The 18223-nt window shown below is 45.3% G+C and overlaps 1 protein-coding gene across 1 annotated transcript in view; it reads left to right on the plus strand.

The window, feature by feature from the left end:
- The window catches only part of MTTP (microsomal triglyceride transfer protein), a 69566-nt gene that overhangs the window by 8779 nt on the left and 42564 nt on the right, over positions 1 to 18223 (plus strand). Inside the window, exon 2 of the mRNA XM_066574009.1 lies at positions 15482 to 15669. Coding sequence (XP_066430106.1) covers positions 15482 to 15669 — 188 coding nt within the window. The remainder of the gene's footprint in view (positions 1 to 15481; positions 15670 to 18223) is intronic.

Here is an 18223-nt window from a genome sequence, read left to right on the forward strand (position 1 = left end):
CCTCCTAGAAGACCCGAACTTTATATGGGGGGTTAACCAGAATCCCTGTAAATAATGGCAGCGGAGTGCTGACTACTATTTATCATGCGTTTACATGTGATTGGCTAACTGAACACAACCCCATCCCCAAATATAAGAGGGTGTTCATACTTATGCAACCGCATTATTTTAGTTTTTTAATTTTTGGTTTTCCTCCCTAAAAGATTTCAGTTTTCCAATAGGATTATACGGGTCACATTGAAGGTGGAAATAAATCTGGAGTGATTCTTCTTTGTTGGATTTTTTTAACATGACAAAACCTGCCATTTAACAGGGGTGTGTAGACTTTTTATATCTCTTGTATGTGAATGTTTTCTAACTGAAGTTTAGATTTAATTGCCCTGTTTCTAATCTTCTACTTGCTTTTAAATTCTAAAACATCTGTGCGAACACGTCTAGTCAGTTACCTCTCTACAGGGTCTGTGATTGACCCCTCACAATCTGACTTCTGTAAACACATTAACCATTGTTATTAATGAGCTATCATCCGCCAAATCCAATGCTCAGTATTCACTTTTAATCCTTCTAGATCTTTTTGCTACATTTGATCACCTTAAACTCCTTCACTCATCCTTTTAAACTACACGGTTTTATCCTAGTTTTCCTCCCTCACCGCACTTTTAGAGTGTCTCTTGCTGGTTGTACTTCCACTTCCTCTCTTTGTCACAGTTCCACAAGGTTCATTGTTAGGTGCCGTTCCACATCCGTATTAGAACCTCCGGTCGGAGGTTCCGCAGCATGATCCGCTTCAATACGACGGAAGAAAAAGTGCGACATGCAACACTTTTTCTTCCGGGGCAGTTGAGCGGAAACTGAATGGACCCCATTATGGTCAGTGGGGTCTGTTAGGTGCTGTTCAGTTCCATCCTAAGATGGAGACGTTTGGTCGTGGAGATTCCCCTTTCCTGCTCCCCAAGTAGGTGTGAAACCACCCTAATTTCTCTTTCCACAATCCACATTGGGCAGACTGTCATCAGTTTTGGTTCTTGTCTGCATTTTATAACTGTATGAACACTGCTACTGCACCCCCAACAAGTCAGTCAACCAGCAGCTCATATGTATCACGTCTGTGCAGCACATGAGCATCACGCTCAGCACGGATGCAGGGTGATGTTCACAACTACTGTAGTAGATAGAAATGCACCGAAGAACAGTGCGTACCACAACTGAAATATGTAACCCAGATGTAAAGCCCGTGCGACACCTGCGTATTACAATCAGCACGGCAACAGGGAACGTACACACTGTAGGAACCAGCCGCACATTACACTATGCTGAAAGGTAGCACCACTCCAGGGGGGAGGAAGCCTGGCCCTAACCTAGCAGGGAGGGTTAAAGGTCCCTGCCTAGAAGCGGAGTATTCGTCTCGATAGAGACAGCCCCACGGTCTTCATCCTGGTCCCTGACTGTCCCTGAAGGGACCCCTGGAGAGATGAACCGAACAGCAAAGCAAAATTGAAATGAAAACCAGAAATGCAACTGAAAAGGAACTCGCAGCAACTTATCTGCAAGTAGAAATATACCCAGCACAGAAGAGCTCCAAACTCCAGGGACTCGACTATGGAACGGAATACGCAGTACTGAGCAATAGGAAGGGTGAGAATATATAGTCACTACGCACCGGGGAACTGGCAGAGTGAAAACCACACCTCCATCCTACTCCCAGGCATGACTAATCCAGCATGCATCCATGCAGCAAAGACACACAGCACCTGCAGTCACTACACATGGTGCATTAACCCTTGTCCTGGATAACAAGGTGACAGGTCTTGGCCTGTGTCGAAGCCACCATGCCACAACGCTGTCACGACCAACAAGCCGCGACAATATGCTTGCACAGGGACTATCTACTTTTTATTAATGCCACTACCCCAGAATTGCTTATGGTTCTGTGCGCTGTGTACATTTTTTTTCTGTTTTAGATGACAGATTCTAATATGAGCAGTGCTATTACTTTTCCATTTAGTAGTATATATCTATATCTAGGAGTTAAAAAGCGTAATGCCTTTAAATATTCCATAATAGAATCTCTTGAGGAAAAATGTATTCTGGTCAAATATATTTGTTCTCTATTTTATACGCATATATTTTCTTTATTGTAACCTTCACATTGCTTTATTAGTTTGACATCAGAGTGTCTCAGTGACCTAGGCAATTACCCAAGGCTTTATGTTCTACATCTATCCCTTTTCAAGCTTCTATGTCCACAGCTGCGTGTTACGCGGTGAAAGAAGTCAATGAAAGTCAATGGACTTTCATTGATCCATGCACATGAACGTGTAGACTAGAGATGAGCGAGCATACTCGCTAAGGACAATTACTCGATCAAGCATTGTCCTTAGCGAATGTCTCCCCGCTCGGAAGAAAAGGTTCGGCTGCCGGCGCGGGTGAGAGGTGAGTGGCGTCATGAGCAGGGGGATCGGGGGGGGGGGAGAGGGAGAGAGAGATCTCCCCTCCATTCCTCCCCGCTCTCCCCTGCCGCTCCCCACCCGCCGCTGGCAGCCGAATCTTTTCTTCCGAGCTGGCAGGTACTCGCTAAGGGTAATGCTCGATCAAGTAATTGCCCTTAGCGAGTATACTTGCTCATCTCTAGTGTAGACACTGTATGTAGATATGCGCAAGAAATAGATCGTAGCATGCTCTATTTCCCAGCGTACCACGCAGCGTGAGCCATATGCTTTTGTATTGGCAGCATATGCAATGCTGTCTATACGCAATACATTGTATATGAGCGACAATTCATACGCCCATACATAGTCTCTGCTGGCTCACTGCCGACTGAGCCAACATCAGAAGCACGGGTACAATGCTGTAAGGACATTATAGACTGTACTTTACAGGCAGTAAACACAGGATTTGCAATGCAGAGAATTTTTTTAGAATTATATAAAAATAGCGCCAATCTGAGATTTATCATTTATATTTTTTCCAAGGACATTAGTGTAACCAATACCAGTTTTTAAAAGTTCAGTTTTTGATCGCTTGACTTCCTATACTTGTTATTCTTTGGATTTTTCCCATGAATAGGATGAGGAGTCCAGGTGCTTTTTTACACTTGCTGTAAAGGATGACCCATCTACTTCCTTTATCTTGGCTTAGATTACCCATGCTCCATGAGGACATTTAACATAACGCTAACCCAATGACAGCTATGAAGGTCACATTAATTTGAGCCTTCCAGATGTCCTAGTTTAGTATTCCAAAACTAAGACTACTGAGTGATCAGAATCTTGGAAAGGAGTTTACATAAGAAGGGTCATTAGCAAGAGGAGAAGAGAAAGCAATCATATATATATATATATATATATATATATATATATATATATATATATATATATATATAATTCATTTCACCCTTTCCATTAAATACAACTTGGAGGGGTGAAATCTGCTGCAAAGCCATACCAAAATTCACAACAAAATCTGCAGCAAATCAGAAATTTAATAATTTAAGTGAATAATAAAAATCAAAGAGCAATAAACCAAACAATAAGGATGTGACACTTAGAGTAAAAAAAGAAATATATATGTGTATATATATATATATATATATATATATATATATATCTTTTAGAAGCTTACCAGTGTTAGCGTGGTTTCACATCTGCAGCAGGGATTCCGTTTTACGGAGCAGGATAAGGAGAATCTCTTGGATGAACAGGTCTGTCTTAAGGCTTATTTACACGAGCATGTATCAGTCGGGTTTTCACGCCCGGCCGATATACGCTTCCATTAAGCAGCCCCCCCCCCCCCCCTTCCACTCACCGCCTCTCTGCTTCTCTCCTCCCCTTCCACTCGTGTAAATAAGCCCTTATGACGGAAGCACCCAGCACTGAACAGACCTCAATAACTATAATGGGGTCCATTCGTCTCCCGCTAAGCTGACCAGAGGTTCCTACGCAGATGTGAACCCAGCCTTAATGAAGGTTGTTCATGGAGAGCATACAGTATTCAGTACAGCACACTCCCTACTTATTTTAATGCTGAATAAAGAAATAGAAAAAATGCAGAGATAGGCCCCAATGTATACCCTAATACTACAAAGATTAGTAGTACCCTTTGTGCTTTTATGGGCATACTCTTTCTTGGCCTAAGATATCAAAGATGCATGCATAGGGACAAAATACCTGTGTAATTTCTGGAAATATTTCTTAGGCTGCCTCGTTTGATTCCAAAATGAAACAATAAGGGCTCCTGTCCACAGGCGATCTTGCATTGCGTTACTCGCGGTAATTATCCGGCCGCGAGTAATGCAGTGCACGCTTTCCTTAGCGATTCTCCACTCGCGGGACTCAATTCGCAGGATGCTGCGATTTGCCGTGATTCTCCGGCTTACCGCAGAGAACTGTCAGTTCTCTCCTTTGCTCCCCAGCGGCGGAATATCACTAGCGATATTCTGCCTCGCCCGTGGACAGGGGGCCTAAGGTAGGTAGTAAATTGAATGTAAAACACTTAATTGAATGTGAAGAGGGAAAACCCTATGCACTTTCACACACCCCATGGAGACATATGACTAGCTTGATCTAAAAGCTTTTTTTTGTGGGGGTGGAGGGTGCGGGGTATGAGTACATAAAAGCTGTGTAGGCTCCCTACCAGGAAAATCCAGTGTGAGAACCCACTTACGATGGTATGCCACCTTGGTTGACTTACAGTATAGACAACTACATTTGTAAAAGTAGAACACTCACAAGCAAGATTCTTTCTCTCCCTTTACATATACTATATATAATCATAACATCTAAGCTACCATTAGCAATTCTTTCTGTCTTTCTTCTATGGATGAAGATATTTAAAATGTGCTTTTTTGATTTTTTGTTGTCACAATTGTTAGTGTTTTGTCTGTTCTCATATTTGTGTTGCAATGAAATATTACTGTTGCTACAAACCAAAACTATTAGTAAACTATCCTTCAATTATAAGACATGCATGGCCTCCTACATAACCCCACAGTCACAGCTGTTGTTATCCTGTGACAGGATCTAGTGCCCTATGACAGGCAAAGTCCATAGAGCTCGACATGTTCAGTGTGGGAAGCTACTGCCAGTAAGAATTTATCTTCCTGTTCCTCCTTAATAGGATTTGTTCTTAATGACATCTAATGTCAAGATAACCTATTATTGCAAATGCACCTCAGATCACAAAGTTTTTATATAATATTTGCACTTAATATTACATGCACATACATAAACTTATTAAAGTATGATAGCCATAAATGAAAAAAAAGCTTTGATCCAAAAATAGTCAGTTCATTTCTTTGTTCCGTAGGCCTGTTCATAGTATTAAATGGGTTGCCCAGTTGCAAGCTCTTGATGGCCTATCCACAAAGCAGACTCTTACTTATCTGTGGACAGACCATTAATTGCAGATCAGTGAGGGTCTGCCACCCACAATCCATACCAGTCAGCTGTCTTCCGGGTTGGTGCACCCATGCACTAAGCTGATTTCTGCAGGAAGCGGACAGCTCTGTTTGTGGCCAGGTTTGGTATTGCAGACCAAGTTGCAATTGAGGTGAATAAGAGCTTTGCCTGTAATACCAAGCCTGAGCACTGACGTTGAAACAGAGCTGTCTGCTTCCTGCAGAATTCAGCTCAGTGCAAGAGCACACTGCCACAGAAAACAGATGATCGGCAGAGGTCTTGGGCAGTGGAGCTCCACCAATCTACTATGGATGGCCTATCATGATGACCAATGAAATAAAATATACATAGATGTAGTGAGTGTGTCTTTTAAAGAAACACTAAATATAGAAGAAATGCACAGAAAAATATGCCCCAGCTCTTCCTCCCTTAATATACAATTTACTCTCATATTATAAGTAAAAGCAATCTATAACAAAATCTCCTCCATGTTTTTCCACTGTTCTGGGTTGTTTGTAAGACAACTGGTTGCAGGTTAGCTGGGCGGAAAGTGGACGGAGCCCATTATAGCCAATGGGGTCCATCCAGTGCCGTTCAATTCAGATACTAAGCCGTTTGGCCGCAAGAATTTGTACAATATTGAGTCATGCAGAAAATTCTGCAAACTGAAGAATGAAGGAGGCAAGTTTATCTCTTGTTTACTTATTTATTTTATGTTTTAATGATACTCACGATAAGTCAACCATAAAAGATCAATGAAGATCCAACACCTGCACCTCCACCAATCAGATATTTGCTGGAGCTACTGCATGGAAGCAGCACCACACTGCCCACTGTGCCTAGGCTGGAATAGTACTGCAGTTCTCTCTCTCCTATTGATGTGAATGGGAGAGAACTGCAGTACCATACCAGGCCACTGTACAACTGATGGTATTCTGCTGCTTCTGGTGCATCCTGGCTCCTGTGAACAGCCAATCAGTGGGGATTTTCTGTCGTTGGACCACTGCCAGTCTGCTATTGATAAGTTGTCCTGAGGATAGGTTATCACTAGTTTACTACTGAAATTTGAGCGGTAACAGTCCTGTGTAAATGGGGCATAAAGAACCATCCTACAACATTTTAATAAATATGTTACAGATTCGGGGTTATAAAAACTAACAGAAAAGTGTAGTAACAACAGTTTGGTTCTTGACCTCTAATGTCTCTTGTTGGAGCTTTTCTTGAAAATTAAAAGACCCCTAAAATGAGTCATGATGCAGGAAATACACAGTAGCATTCAGAGTCAAATGACAAAGTGATGTTAGCTACAAATGTCATTTAGACTTCATACATTCATATAAGTGTGAATGATGGAGTTGCTATAATTTCATTAGTAAATGTGAGATAGAGCTTTTCCTAACATGCGGTAGATTAGGTAGTAGTGTTCCGATGAACAGACACATCGATTATTAAAGTGAACTACACTGACATGGTAGCAGATAAAGGGTAATCTACCTTTAAAGACATTTCGGATCATGGATTGCAGTCTTCATAGAGCTCAACTGCTGCTTTTGCCATATATAGTAGACTTTCTGGGCAGGTTGGCAGGTTCTCCTGAAACACAGTCTGACAGATTGGAGTTACAGTGTGTTACTGTTACTATTCAGCTTGATGATAGTGTTTTTGCTGCATCCATTTATTGCTAAAAATAAGTGTCTCATGTATATTTGGATACATTTTCATACATGATAATACCTCTAGATTAGCAGGTCAAAGGAGTTTTCCACTAATGTTTTTCTCCCATCTATTTCAGAAGTTCTCTAAACTGAGTTGTCATATAGATAATGGACAGCAAAAGAACTAGGGGGTTTCTGGGACTTATATATTTATGATTTATCCTTAGCACAGGTCATCAATATCTGATTGGTGGGGGTTGCACTCCTGGCATGACCACGATCAAGCAGCTTGTTTGTTGTATATCAGGCATGGCATCATACAATGCATAGCTGCTGTGCCCGGAATTGCAGCTCAGTCCCATTCACTTGAATGAGACGGGCCATGTGACTGATAAATGTAACAGCATAGGCCAAGTAAGAGCCCCAGCATTTGCTGGAGTGTTGCGGCCCCTTCAAACAGCTGATTCGCAGGGAATACCGGGAGATGGACACCTACCGATGTAACACAGATGACCTTTCGGTGTCTAAGTCCAAGTTAACCCCTTTAAGCAGGTCAGGGACAAGAATAGGGTAGAATCACATACTGGATCCTTTCAGTCACTGGGTGTTCAACTAGTGAGAATGCAGAGACTTATAGAAATGATTAAATGGAACCTATCAGCAGGTTGATACAGTCCTGACCACAGGCAGCATGAACCGGGGACAAGTATGTATATTGCATGGTTTATTCTGCGACGATGCAGTGTTTCAGAATAAGCACACTTTGGCGTTTTATTCTGAGCTAAGCTTTAAAGGAGATGTCCCGAGGCAGCAAGTGGGTCTATACACTTCTGTATGGCCATAATAATGCACTTTGTAATGTACATTGTGCATTAATTATGAGCCATACAGAAGTTATAAAAAGTTTTATACTTACCTGCTCCGTTGCTAGCGTCCTCGTCTCCATGGAGCCGACTAATTTTTGGCCTCCGATGGCCAAATTAGCCGCGCTTGCGCAGTCCGGGTCTTCAGCAGTCTTCTATGGAGCCGCTCGTGCCAGAGAGCGGCTCCGTGTAGCTCCGCCCCGTCACGTGCCGATTCCAGCCAATCAGGAGGCTGGAATCGGCAGTGGACCGCACAGAAGAGCTGCGGTCCACGAAGGTAGAAGATCCCGGCGGCCATCTTCAGCAGGTGAGTATGAAGACGCCGGACCGCCGGGATTCAGGTAAGCGCTGTGCGGGTGGTTTTTTTAACCCCTGCATCGGGGGTTGTCTCGCGCCGAACGGGGGGGGGGTTAAAAAAAAAAAAAACCCGTTTCGGCGCGGGACATCTCCTTTAAATCATGGACCAGCCCACTTGTCTGACTCGGAGCTCTGTTCTTAGTAAAGTCAAAGTGTGTTTATTCTGAAACGCCCCAGCATTTCAGCGTAAAACATACATAGGACACATTGCATACCTCTCCCGATTCATGCTGCTCGGGGTTTGTACAAATCACGCGCCACACAAAGATCTGATGCCTTTCAGAGTCAGATTTTCACACAATGTGCGAACTTCAGGAAAGTGGGTGAGTATAAAAAATACATCCCGTCTCCCTGTCACCTCCTCTAACATCACCCTGACTTAGTTTATGGTGCTGTAGGGGAGTGACAGGTTTTCTTTAAGGTCTGATATTAACTTGTGCTCCTATTTATGACTTGGATTAATTTCATTTGATGTTTGCAATATGGGTCCAGTCAGTATCCCAGGAGCACTTACCAATTTATATGCTGACATGAGGATAGAGTTCTACAGCTAATAGAAGAGTATACTTTTCAATATGAGAGGATCCAGCATAACCGTGTATTGCTATGGTAGTTAATGGCATTGTAGCTATACAGTTGCATATGCCTGTCTGATGTTACATCCGATGAACCCGTCCAAACACACACCGATTGAATTGGCTATTCTGTATAATGACCTCCAGATGTGTTCTTCTTCCAGCGGAATTACGCAGTGTATCATGTATCTATTGTGTGCGCATTTGGCTTTTATGTGGACCTTTTATACACAAATACACAAAAATAAAAGTGTTTAATTTTTTTATTCTTTTTGCGCAAGCTAAATGTTACGGCACTCTGCCCCCCCCCCCCCCCCCGAGCGCCAGGTGGGGTGCCCTGATATCTTCCCGCACCCCACTGTCCCTGCCTACTTGCCTCGGCCCTGGCTAACCCCAGGCGGACAACTGGGCGGCGGTCCCTGCTCTGGCTAGGGACCTGGCGACTACCTAGATGGAAACTTACTAACGGGGGACAGAGTGCCGACAGAAGAGGCAGGTGGAACAAACCAACAGAACTTACAAGTACAAGCAGGGCTGGAGATGGAGCTCACAGGCAAACTGACAGGACACTGAATAGCAACTAGTGCTGACTGAGACAGACCTGACTAGAGGCTAACTGAACCAACAGAAACAGACTGAGCAAAGGATAGCAAGAAGGAGCTGACAGACAACTAGGGACTGGCTGAGGTAAACTGCAGACAGACTGACTAGATGAAAGCAGAACCAATAACTGGCCACTCCACCCCCTGCTGTATAAGAAGAACGGAGGAGTGCGGGCGGCACTCTACGGGTGGACACGCCGCCGCCCACCGGACGCCCCAAGCTGCTGGGATGACCTCGACACAGGGCTCCAGGCCGCCGGAGCGACGCGCGCCGACCGCGGGACCCTGTGCCGCGCTGTATGGTAACATTACCCCCCCTCTGACAGGGGACCTCCGGGCCCCCGGAAACTCAACCAGGCTTATCCAGAAAACGACTGTGAAAACGCTGTACCAACCCGAGAGTGTGACCCTCCCTGCTACTAATGACGCTGCCTTCAAAATCTGTGGCATCTCCAACTTTAAAATCACTGTCATCTGAGCTATCATACTCCAAAAAACTCTTCCGGGCCCCCAAATATTGTAAGGTTCCTGTACCCCGGCGAGAATCCAGGATCTCCTGGGCCTCGTATTCAACTTCATCACGGACCAGGATGGGCGGCGGGGGACCGGAGGTGGGTTTTCACCGAAGGGACAACAGGTTTCGACAAAGACTTATGGAACCCCCTGCGACCCCTCCTTTTGCGATTTCCAGAGGACCGGTACCCCTTCTGTCCCACCCTGTACGGCTCAAATACCAACAGACTCTCCTCACAACGCAACTGCATACGAGACCCCACCTCTTTCTTCCGTCCCCCCTGCAGGGCATCGGTGGTGATATCAGCAGCAGGGCAGGCGGACGGGGTGTGAAGGTAAGTGAGACCTCGGGGACTGAGTGCGGTATCGACTGAGCAGGGAGGAAGGGAAGCACGATGGCTATGGCAGGACGGCCCCCACTGGGTTAGCTCCCCAGTAGCCCAATCGAATTGGGGGTTGTGCAACGCCAGCCACGGTATCCCTAGTACCATGTCTACCGACATTTTCTCCATCACCAGGAATGATAGACCTTCCGAATGGCGACCCCCCACCGTGAGTTGTAACACTGGGGTCCTCCATCATACCAAGCCCGAAGCAAGAGGAGTAGCATCAATGCTAGCAAAACGAATTGGCGTCTTCAGCGCCACAAATTCAGCCCTCAGGGGCTCAACGAGACGCATGCTTACCAGGTTAGCGGCCGCTCCGGAATCAATAAACGCCTGCCCTAGGCGGGAGAAGTTCCGGAATCTAACCTGGCAGGGTATCAGAAGTCTAGGACGTACCTGTGGTCCTAGGCGACCCTCCCTGCAATCGCCTAGGACTGGGAGTCTTTCTGCCAATTCAGACTGTGGACGCTGAGGCCTCAGGGGGCAGGTTATCACCCAATGTCCAGCTTTCCCGCAGTAGAGGCAGAGATGATGCAATAACCGAACTCGGCGTCGCTCCTTGGGGTCCAGCGGGTCCAGTTCCATAGGTTCGGGAACAGAGACTGGTACGGTAGAGGAGGGAACAGGACAAACGACCTCCCTGACTCTACTGGTCTGCCAGTCCTGCTTCCCAGCCCTGAGCCTCCTATCCGCCTTCACCGCTAGCTCCATGGCCTCCTTTAAGGACCCGGGAACGGGATGGGAGATCAACAGCTCTTTGACCGCGCCCGAGAGACCTTGCAGAAAAACGTCCTTCAGGGCACTATCATTCCATGCAGTGTCATCCGCATAGCGTCTGAAATTGGAGCAATAATCCTCCACAAAAAGCGACCCCTGATGCAGCGCCAGCAACCGTGAAACCGCCAACCCCACTCGGTCCGGTTCATCGAAGATACCCCCGAGTTCCTGAAAAAAGGAGTCCACCGACTGCAGGGAGGGGGAACCCTTGGGAATGGAAAAGGCCCAAGTCTGGGCAGAGCCCCGCAGCAGGGACATTATAAGCCCGACCCTCTGGGCCTCCGAGCCGGAAGAACGGGGACGCATCCGAAAAACAGGCGACACGCCTGTTGAAAAACGAAAAACTTGTTCCTCTCCCCAGAGAACACCTCGGGAAGAGGGCACTTGGGTTCGGGACTGGAAAAAGCGTTCTGCCCCTGCGACAACGCCCACTGCTCCTGGGCCACCATGCGAGCTGACAAATCCCGGATCACCGGCACCAGGTCTTGCAGCTGGTTTGCAAGGGCGCTGATCGCCGCCATGAAAAGAAAAACAGTATTTTAAGGGCCAGTTATTATGTTACGGCACTCTGCCCCCCCGAGCGCCAGGTGGGGTGCCCTGATCTTCCCGCACCCCACTGTCCCTGCCTACTTGCCTCGGCCCTGGCTAACCCCAGGCGGACAACTGGGAGGCGGTCCCTGCTCTGGCTAGGGACCTGGCGACTACCTAGATGGAAACTTACTAACGGGGGACAGAGTGCCGACAGAAGAGGCAGGTGGAACAAACCAACAGAACATACAAGTACAAGCAGGGCTGGAGATGGAGCTCACAGGCAAACTGACAGGACACTGAATAGCAACTAGTGCTGACTGAGACAGACCTGACTAGAGGCTAGCAGAACCAACAGAAACAGACTGAGCAAAGGATAGCAAGAAGGAGCTGACAGACAACTAGGGACTGGCTGAGGTAAACTGCAGACAGACTGACTAGATGAAAGCAGAACCAATAACTGGCAGTGAGCTCAACTCACTGCCAGTCTTTTAACCACACGGCTCCGCCCAGGGGCGGAGAGTGGGAGGAGGCCACTCCACCCCCTGCTGTATAAGAAGAACGGAGGAGTGCGGGCGGCACCCTACGGGTGGACACGCCCACGCCGCCACCCACCGGGCGCCCCAAGCTGCTGGGATGACCTCGACACAGGGCTCCAGGCCGCCGGAGCGACGCACGCCGACCGCGGGACCCCGTGCCACGCTGTATGGTAACACTAAATACGGAAATGTGAATTAAATCAATTTTTTCTATTCTCTGTGTATTGCGTGCGCAAATATGTCTGTTTGATGGCGGGTGAGTGTAATTGCACACATTTAAAGGCGTCTGCTTATCGGCAGCTTCTCTTTAAAAGGCCCACTCCCATTCCAAATAAGAAATTCATCCTGGTCTACTTAATAGCAACCAATTACTACTATGAGAACATTCAGCGGTATTACCAGCATCTACTGAATGTGAAATTCAATCAATGTCAACCTAATGTCCGTCAACAGTGTGAAAATATATAAAATGGGGAAATGTAGAAGTAAAATCATTTATTGTTTACAAAAGTTTCTCTGTCAACAGGGCAAATAAATAATTTTCATGTTGGGCAGGTGACAGCTACGCATACTTAGCATGTCACTGACTCAGCCATTGACACTTGCTTGTGCATGTATTCCCAAGTCCTGCAGTATACTATGACACGATTTAATTATAGACCGCACATACTTATGCAATTTGTGATCAGTAAATACTCTCTTCTGAGCTATCCAGCCATAACCCTAGCGCTACAGTACCGACTCTTTCACACTGAAATGTATTTTCCCCAAAAGATATAATTTAGATACACAAGTTAATTACAGGACAGACAGGGGAAGGGGGATTGTATGTCAAAAATAGATTACATATCCGCGTCGCTGCTATTTATATGCCATGTAAAATACTATCTTCAGTGTCAATTTAGTGTCCATTCGCTGATTTGATAATCGGACATTTCACTTTTTAATTACATTTTAAACATGGACTATATTTAAGTATCTTTAAGCAGTTTTGTGGTTTAATCAGCCCATTGTCAAATATTCTGTTTGGGAACCCTAAGTCAATGGAGGAGGTCCACTGCTCAGGATACATGTAGTAACAACATTGTAGAGCTGCTACAAATAAAACACTCTTTGCTTTGGATAACCCATCATATCCATGTATTACATGTACAGACCCATGTGTGGTGGGAATGCAGGGGAATTGAACGATTTCTGCTGGGGGCCTTGATAGATTACAGCTGATCACTGTTGGTCCCAGAATCAGAACACTTCAGGCCATCATCATGGGGACCTTGTAACAAAAAGCCTACAACTTTTATCGATAAGTACGTGGACACTGGGATCCTTGCTGTCCAATGCTCCTGGCACATGCATGGGACTGATGTATAATCACTAGAATTTGTCTTTGCTTGCCATGTTTGTTCTAGTATAAAATAAATGTATTGATTGTGACTATTGTGATAAATTGGAACTGTGGCTGATAACTTCCCTCACCTCCTTCCCCTGGTGGTCGAAATCCCTGTCTTTATGTCACTTGCGGCGGATGCCACATCCTCCTTTATCCTAGTCCTGCTGTTGCTGCCGTCCAAAGCGTACATGCGTTTTCCAGTCCCTGGCTAATCTGGACAGTCTCCTGTCTATTTAAAGCACCCTCTGGCACTGGAGAGTGCCTGCACAATTAGTCTTCTAGTGTGCAAAGTTGTGTTATTGTACTGTTTGCTGTCCTGGTTTTGATCCCTGCTTGTTCCATTAAGCTTTCCTGTCTTCTCCACTCCTGACCTCAACCTTTTATAATTGACCACGTGTACTCTGTCTGCTGCTTACCCTGACGCTCAGACTGTTTCAGAATTACAAAATTATTCTACTTATCCTGACCTCAGCTCTATTCTATGACCACGTATCAGTCTACACCCTGCGGAACCATATTATGCTAAACCCCTACCAGATTGCGTCAGCAGCCTCATAACTCAGACTATTTCAGTATTTCAAAGGTAACAGCGAAGACTAGATCCTGATTGATGGAGTTAGGGCTCCTTTCCACTGGCGAGGTAATCGCACGTTTTCAGTGCGATGCGACAGTGCGAGCTCTCGCAGGAAAGTCCCACACATGTTGTTCTATGACAGCCTTTCCACTAGCGATGTTTAAGGGCAAGCTGCGATGCGAGGATTAAAAATCGCAGCAGGAGGATTGTTTCAGCGTTTTGCATTTTTCTGTCGCCCATACAGTGCAATGGCAAAACAGATTCTCGCATCGCAACGCAAAAGCTTGCGATTTTGCAGCGTTGCGATGCGATTTTAACATTGCGATTTTCTCGCAGCGATATCGCTATCGCCAGTGGAAAAGAGCCCTTAGGGCTCCCACACACTTGCGTTTGCGTTTTTTGTTAACGCGATTGTCAATCTGACTTTCTTATGTTAAAAACGCAAAGCAACGCAATGCACCAAAAACGCAAGTTGCACTATGTTGCGTTGCGTTTTTAACATTAGAAAGTCCCATTGACCATCTCGTTAACAAAAAACGCAACGCAAGTGTGTGGAAGCCCTTAGGGCTCCTTTCCACTGGCGATAGCGATATCTCTGCGAGAAAATTGCAATGTTAAAATCGCAACACTGCAAAATTGCAAGCTTTTGCGTTGCGATGCGAGAATATGTTTTGCCATTGCACTGTATGGGCGACAGAAAAATGCAAAACGCTGAAACAATCCTCCTGCTGCGATGTTTAATCCTCACATCGCAGCTTGCCCTTAAACATCGCTAGTGGAAAGGTTGTCATAGAACAACATGTGTGGGGCTTTCCTGCGAGAGCTCGCACTCTCGCATCACACTGAAAACATGCGATTACCTCGCCAGTGGAAAGGAGCCCTTAAGGTGTGAAAACCAGAGAATTCCAGGTATTGCATAATGTAGTGACATAATGTACACAGTTCAAAATATATTTGGATTAAGTGATTTAGCATTATGGCGGGTAGAGAACTATGGTAAATGCACATATTTTAAGGATAGGTTATCTTTAAGTGTAACACTGCAGATAACAATGGTAAATTGCCTTCTACTGTTATTATGTTTAAACCATATTTTCAATGCCCCTTGAATGTAAATATTGGCTTCTAAAGTGGGACTTGAGTACTTCTAGATCTTACATTGAGAAAAACTGGTTGCAGAATAGTGAATGAATGTAATGTTGTCACTGATGCAAAATTTTGATTTTGATGTATGTAACTTGAATCATTGAAAATGTTGGTTGGGCTGCATATAATGGAGTGACATTGCCCAGTATGCCTATCTTATATTTCCTTTTTTATATACAGTACATAACGCTGGTCCAAGGCTTAACAATGACATCATCTATAAGTATGCATATGAAACTGAAGTACTAATCAATAAACCAAGAGGATCCCTCGAAGATAGTACTGGCTACAAGATTGCATCAGACGTAGAGGTCAACTTGGTATGGAGAAACCCAGCCAACAAAGATGACCAACTCGTCAAGATTGCGGTATGTTTTCTACACATGTACCACTGTGCTGTTTTAAGTAAACTTTTAATAAAGCTCTTTATGTTTCAAAGATGTTTGTTTGTTAGGTTTTAGGGTATATTCACACAATGTAATAGACGGGGCATAATAAAATTCATGTCAAAATACGTCCCTGTGAGCTAACGATTTTTAGGTGCAGATAGTTCTGAGAAAATACACATCCAGATCTGGCAACGCATATTTTGACTTACGGTATATTTTGAAGTCCCATATCATTGCAAAACCAGTACATGCAAAAGAATTACTTGCAGGCTCAAAATGTTACAAAATCTAAAGTTTATACAGTTCAACGGAAATGCAGGATTACAATTCCAAATAATAAAGTTCTTTAAATTGAAGTATCATCGGCACCAATCCAGTAGTATAGTGCCTTAAGCCCCATTTAGACGGGAAGAGTGTCGGGCAAATGATGCCCGACACTCGTCCCCGCACATACTCGCTTTCGTGCTACTGCACAGGAGCTAGTATCGTTAGCTCACAGCGGGGAGGCTGCAGGAGATTTCACTCCTGGCTCTCCCCCGCCCCTCTCTATTGACTTAACATAGCGGCCATTCAATACTGAATGGCTGCTATTTACACTGAACGATCAGTTCATCGTCCATCGTTTATGCTGCATAAACGATAGACTATGAGCTGATCGCTCAGTGTAAATAGTGGCCATTCAGTACTGAACGGCCACTATGTTAAGTCAATGGAGAGGGGCAGGGGAGTGCGAGGAGTGAAATCTCCTGCAGCCTCTCCGCCCCTGTTGAGCACAGGAACAAGGACATGCGGGAACGAGTGTCGGGCATCGGTTGCCCGATACTCATCCCGTCTAAATGATCCTTTATATTTACTAATTTAACAAAGGCCATGGCTCAATAAATGTTCTAAGTGAATTCATGATCTCCTTCATGAGTAATAATGGAAAGTTCTCTGTGAGAGCGGATCCGGCTCTCATAGGCCTCATGTCCACTGGTAAAATGTGATTAAAAATCCGCAGCGTGATCCGCGCCCCATAGGGATGCATTGGACACCCGCAGGTAGTTAAATACCTGCGGATGTCATTTTCCCTTCAGGCGCGGATTGCGTCTGCGGGAAAACACCCGTGGCATGCTCCATTTTTAGTGCGGGTCTTCCGCGGGGACGGCTCCCGCAGGCTTCTATTGAAGCCTATGGAAGCCATTCGCATCCGCGGAACACCCGTACCTGAATTTCTGTTCTCCGGCGCGGTAGCGCGGGAGAGCAAGAGTTAAAAATAATGGATTGCCCGGCGCAGTGGAAAGAAGATCCGGCCGCGATGGAGGGAAGATCCGCAGCGTCCGGACAGGTAAGTTTAATCTTCTTTTTAGCCTCATGTCACCGGGAAAGGAGGGACCCGCTGCGGGATTCTGCATGGAGACTTTGCGGCAGGCATCATTTTCCTTGTGGACATGAGGCCTTAGGCTCTTTGTATCTATGTTTTAAATGGTTGGCCACTTAGAGTGGCCACAACTAGCTTTCTCTGCCAATAACAGCTGATCATCGGGGTTAGAGAAGTCAGCCACACGGAAATTAGTTGATTGTCAAGATGGCTTTTGCTTAAAGTAGTCGTCTTCATAAGGCACTGTTTTTAACCTTTTTGTCCTCTGTGACATACATGTATGTCACAGAGTAGCAGGTTTGGTATAAAACAAGCCCACTGCATAACCAGTGGGTGCCAGCTGTTTAAAACAAGCACAAGTTCAAGTCCCATAAGTCCCAATGTCCACGGGGAAAGTAGAATTACCAAAACCGCAAGAGTCTCCCGGGCATGCAATCCGTGCCCACAGGGAATCATTGGGCACCCGTATTGGGCACCCGTAGGTAATTAAATACCTGTGAATGTCAGTTTTTCTCCTGCAAACGTATCGCACGCGTATGATAACACCCGCAGCATGCTCCATTTTGTGTGGTTTTCCCACACGGATGGCTTCCACAGCTTCTATTGACCACGAGAAAGCAAGAGTTTAAAAAAAAAAGACAGCACGGCGCATATGCCCGGCACGCCACCGATGCCCTGAACGCATACACCGGGCAGAAGAAAGAAGATTCGGCCGTGACCAAGGAGAGCCCCTCAGCGTCTGGAGAGGTGAGTATACTGTATTTTTTAGCCTCATGTCTGCGGGTCGGATGGAAACCGCTGCAGGATTCTGTTCAGGGAAAGCATGTGGACCCGTGGACATGAGGCCTAAGGGAACGAAAGTAAAAATTCAAAAAACGCGTTTTCTTAATTTTCCACAAAAAATCAAAATAATTATTTTTAAGAAATTTGTATTGACACATCTGAAAAAGCCCTACCTATCCACAATATTTATCCCACAAGGTGAACATTTTGGTCACCCCATCTCCCAATAAAAATTGAAAAAAAAGTGATCACAAAGTTGTATGTACCAAAAAATTGTATCAATAAAAATTAAGAGTCGCTCAACAAAAAAAACCATTGCACAGCCTATCAATGAAAAATTAAAAAGTTGGGGCTCAGAATATGGCGACAGAAAGCATTTTTTTTTTTTAA

The sequence above is a fragment of the Eleutherodactylus coqui genome, chromosome 7 (assembly GCF_035609145.1).
Source record: "Eleutherodactylus coqui strain aEleCoq1 chromosome 7, aEleCoq1.hap1, whole genome shotgun sequence".
NCBI classification, from domain to species: Eukaryota; Metazoa; Chordata; class Amphibia; order Anura; family Eleutherodactylidae; genus Eleutherodactylus; species Eleutherodactylus coqui.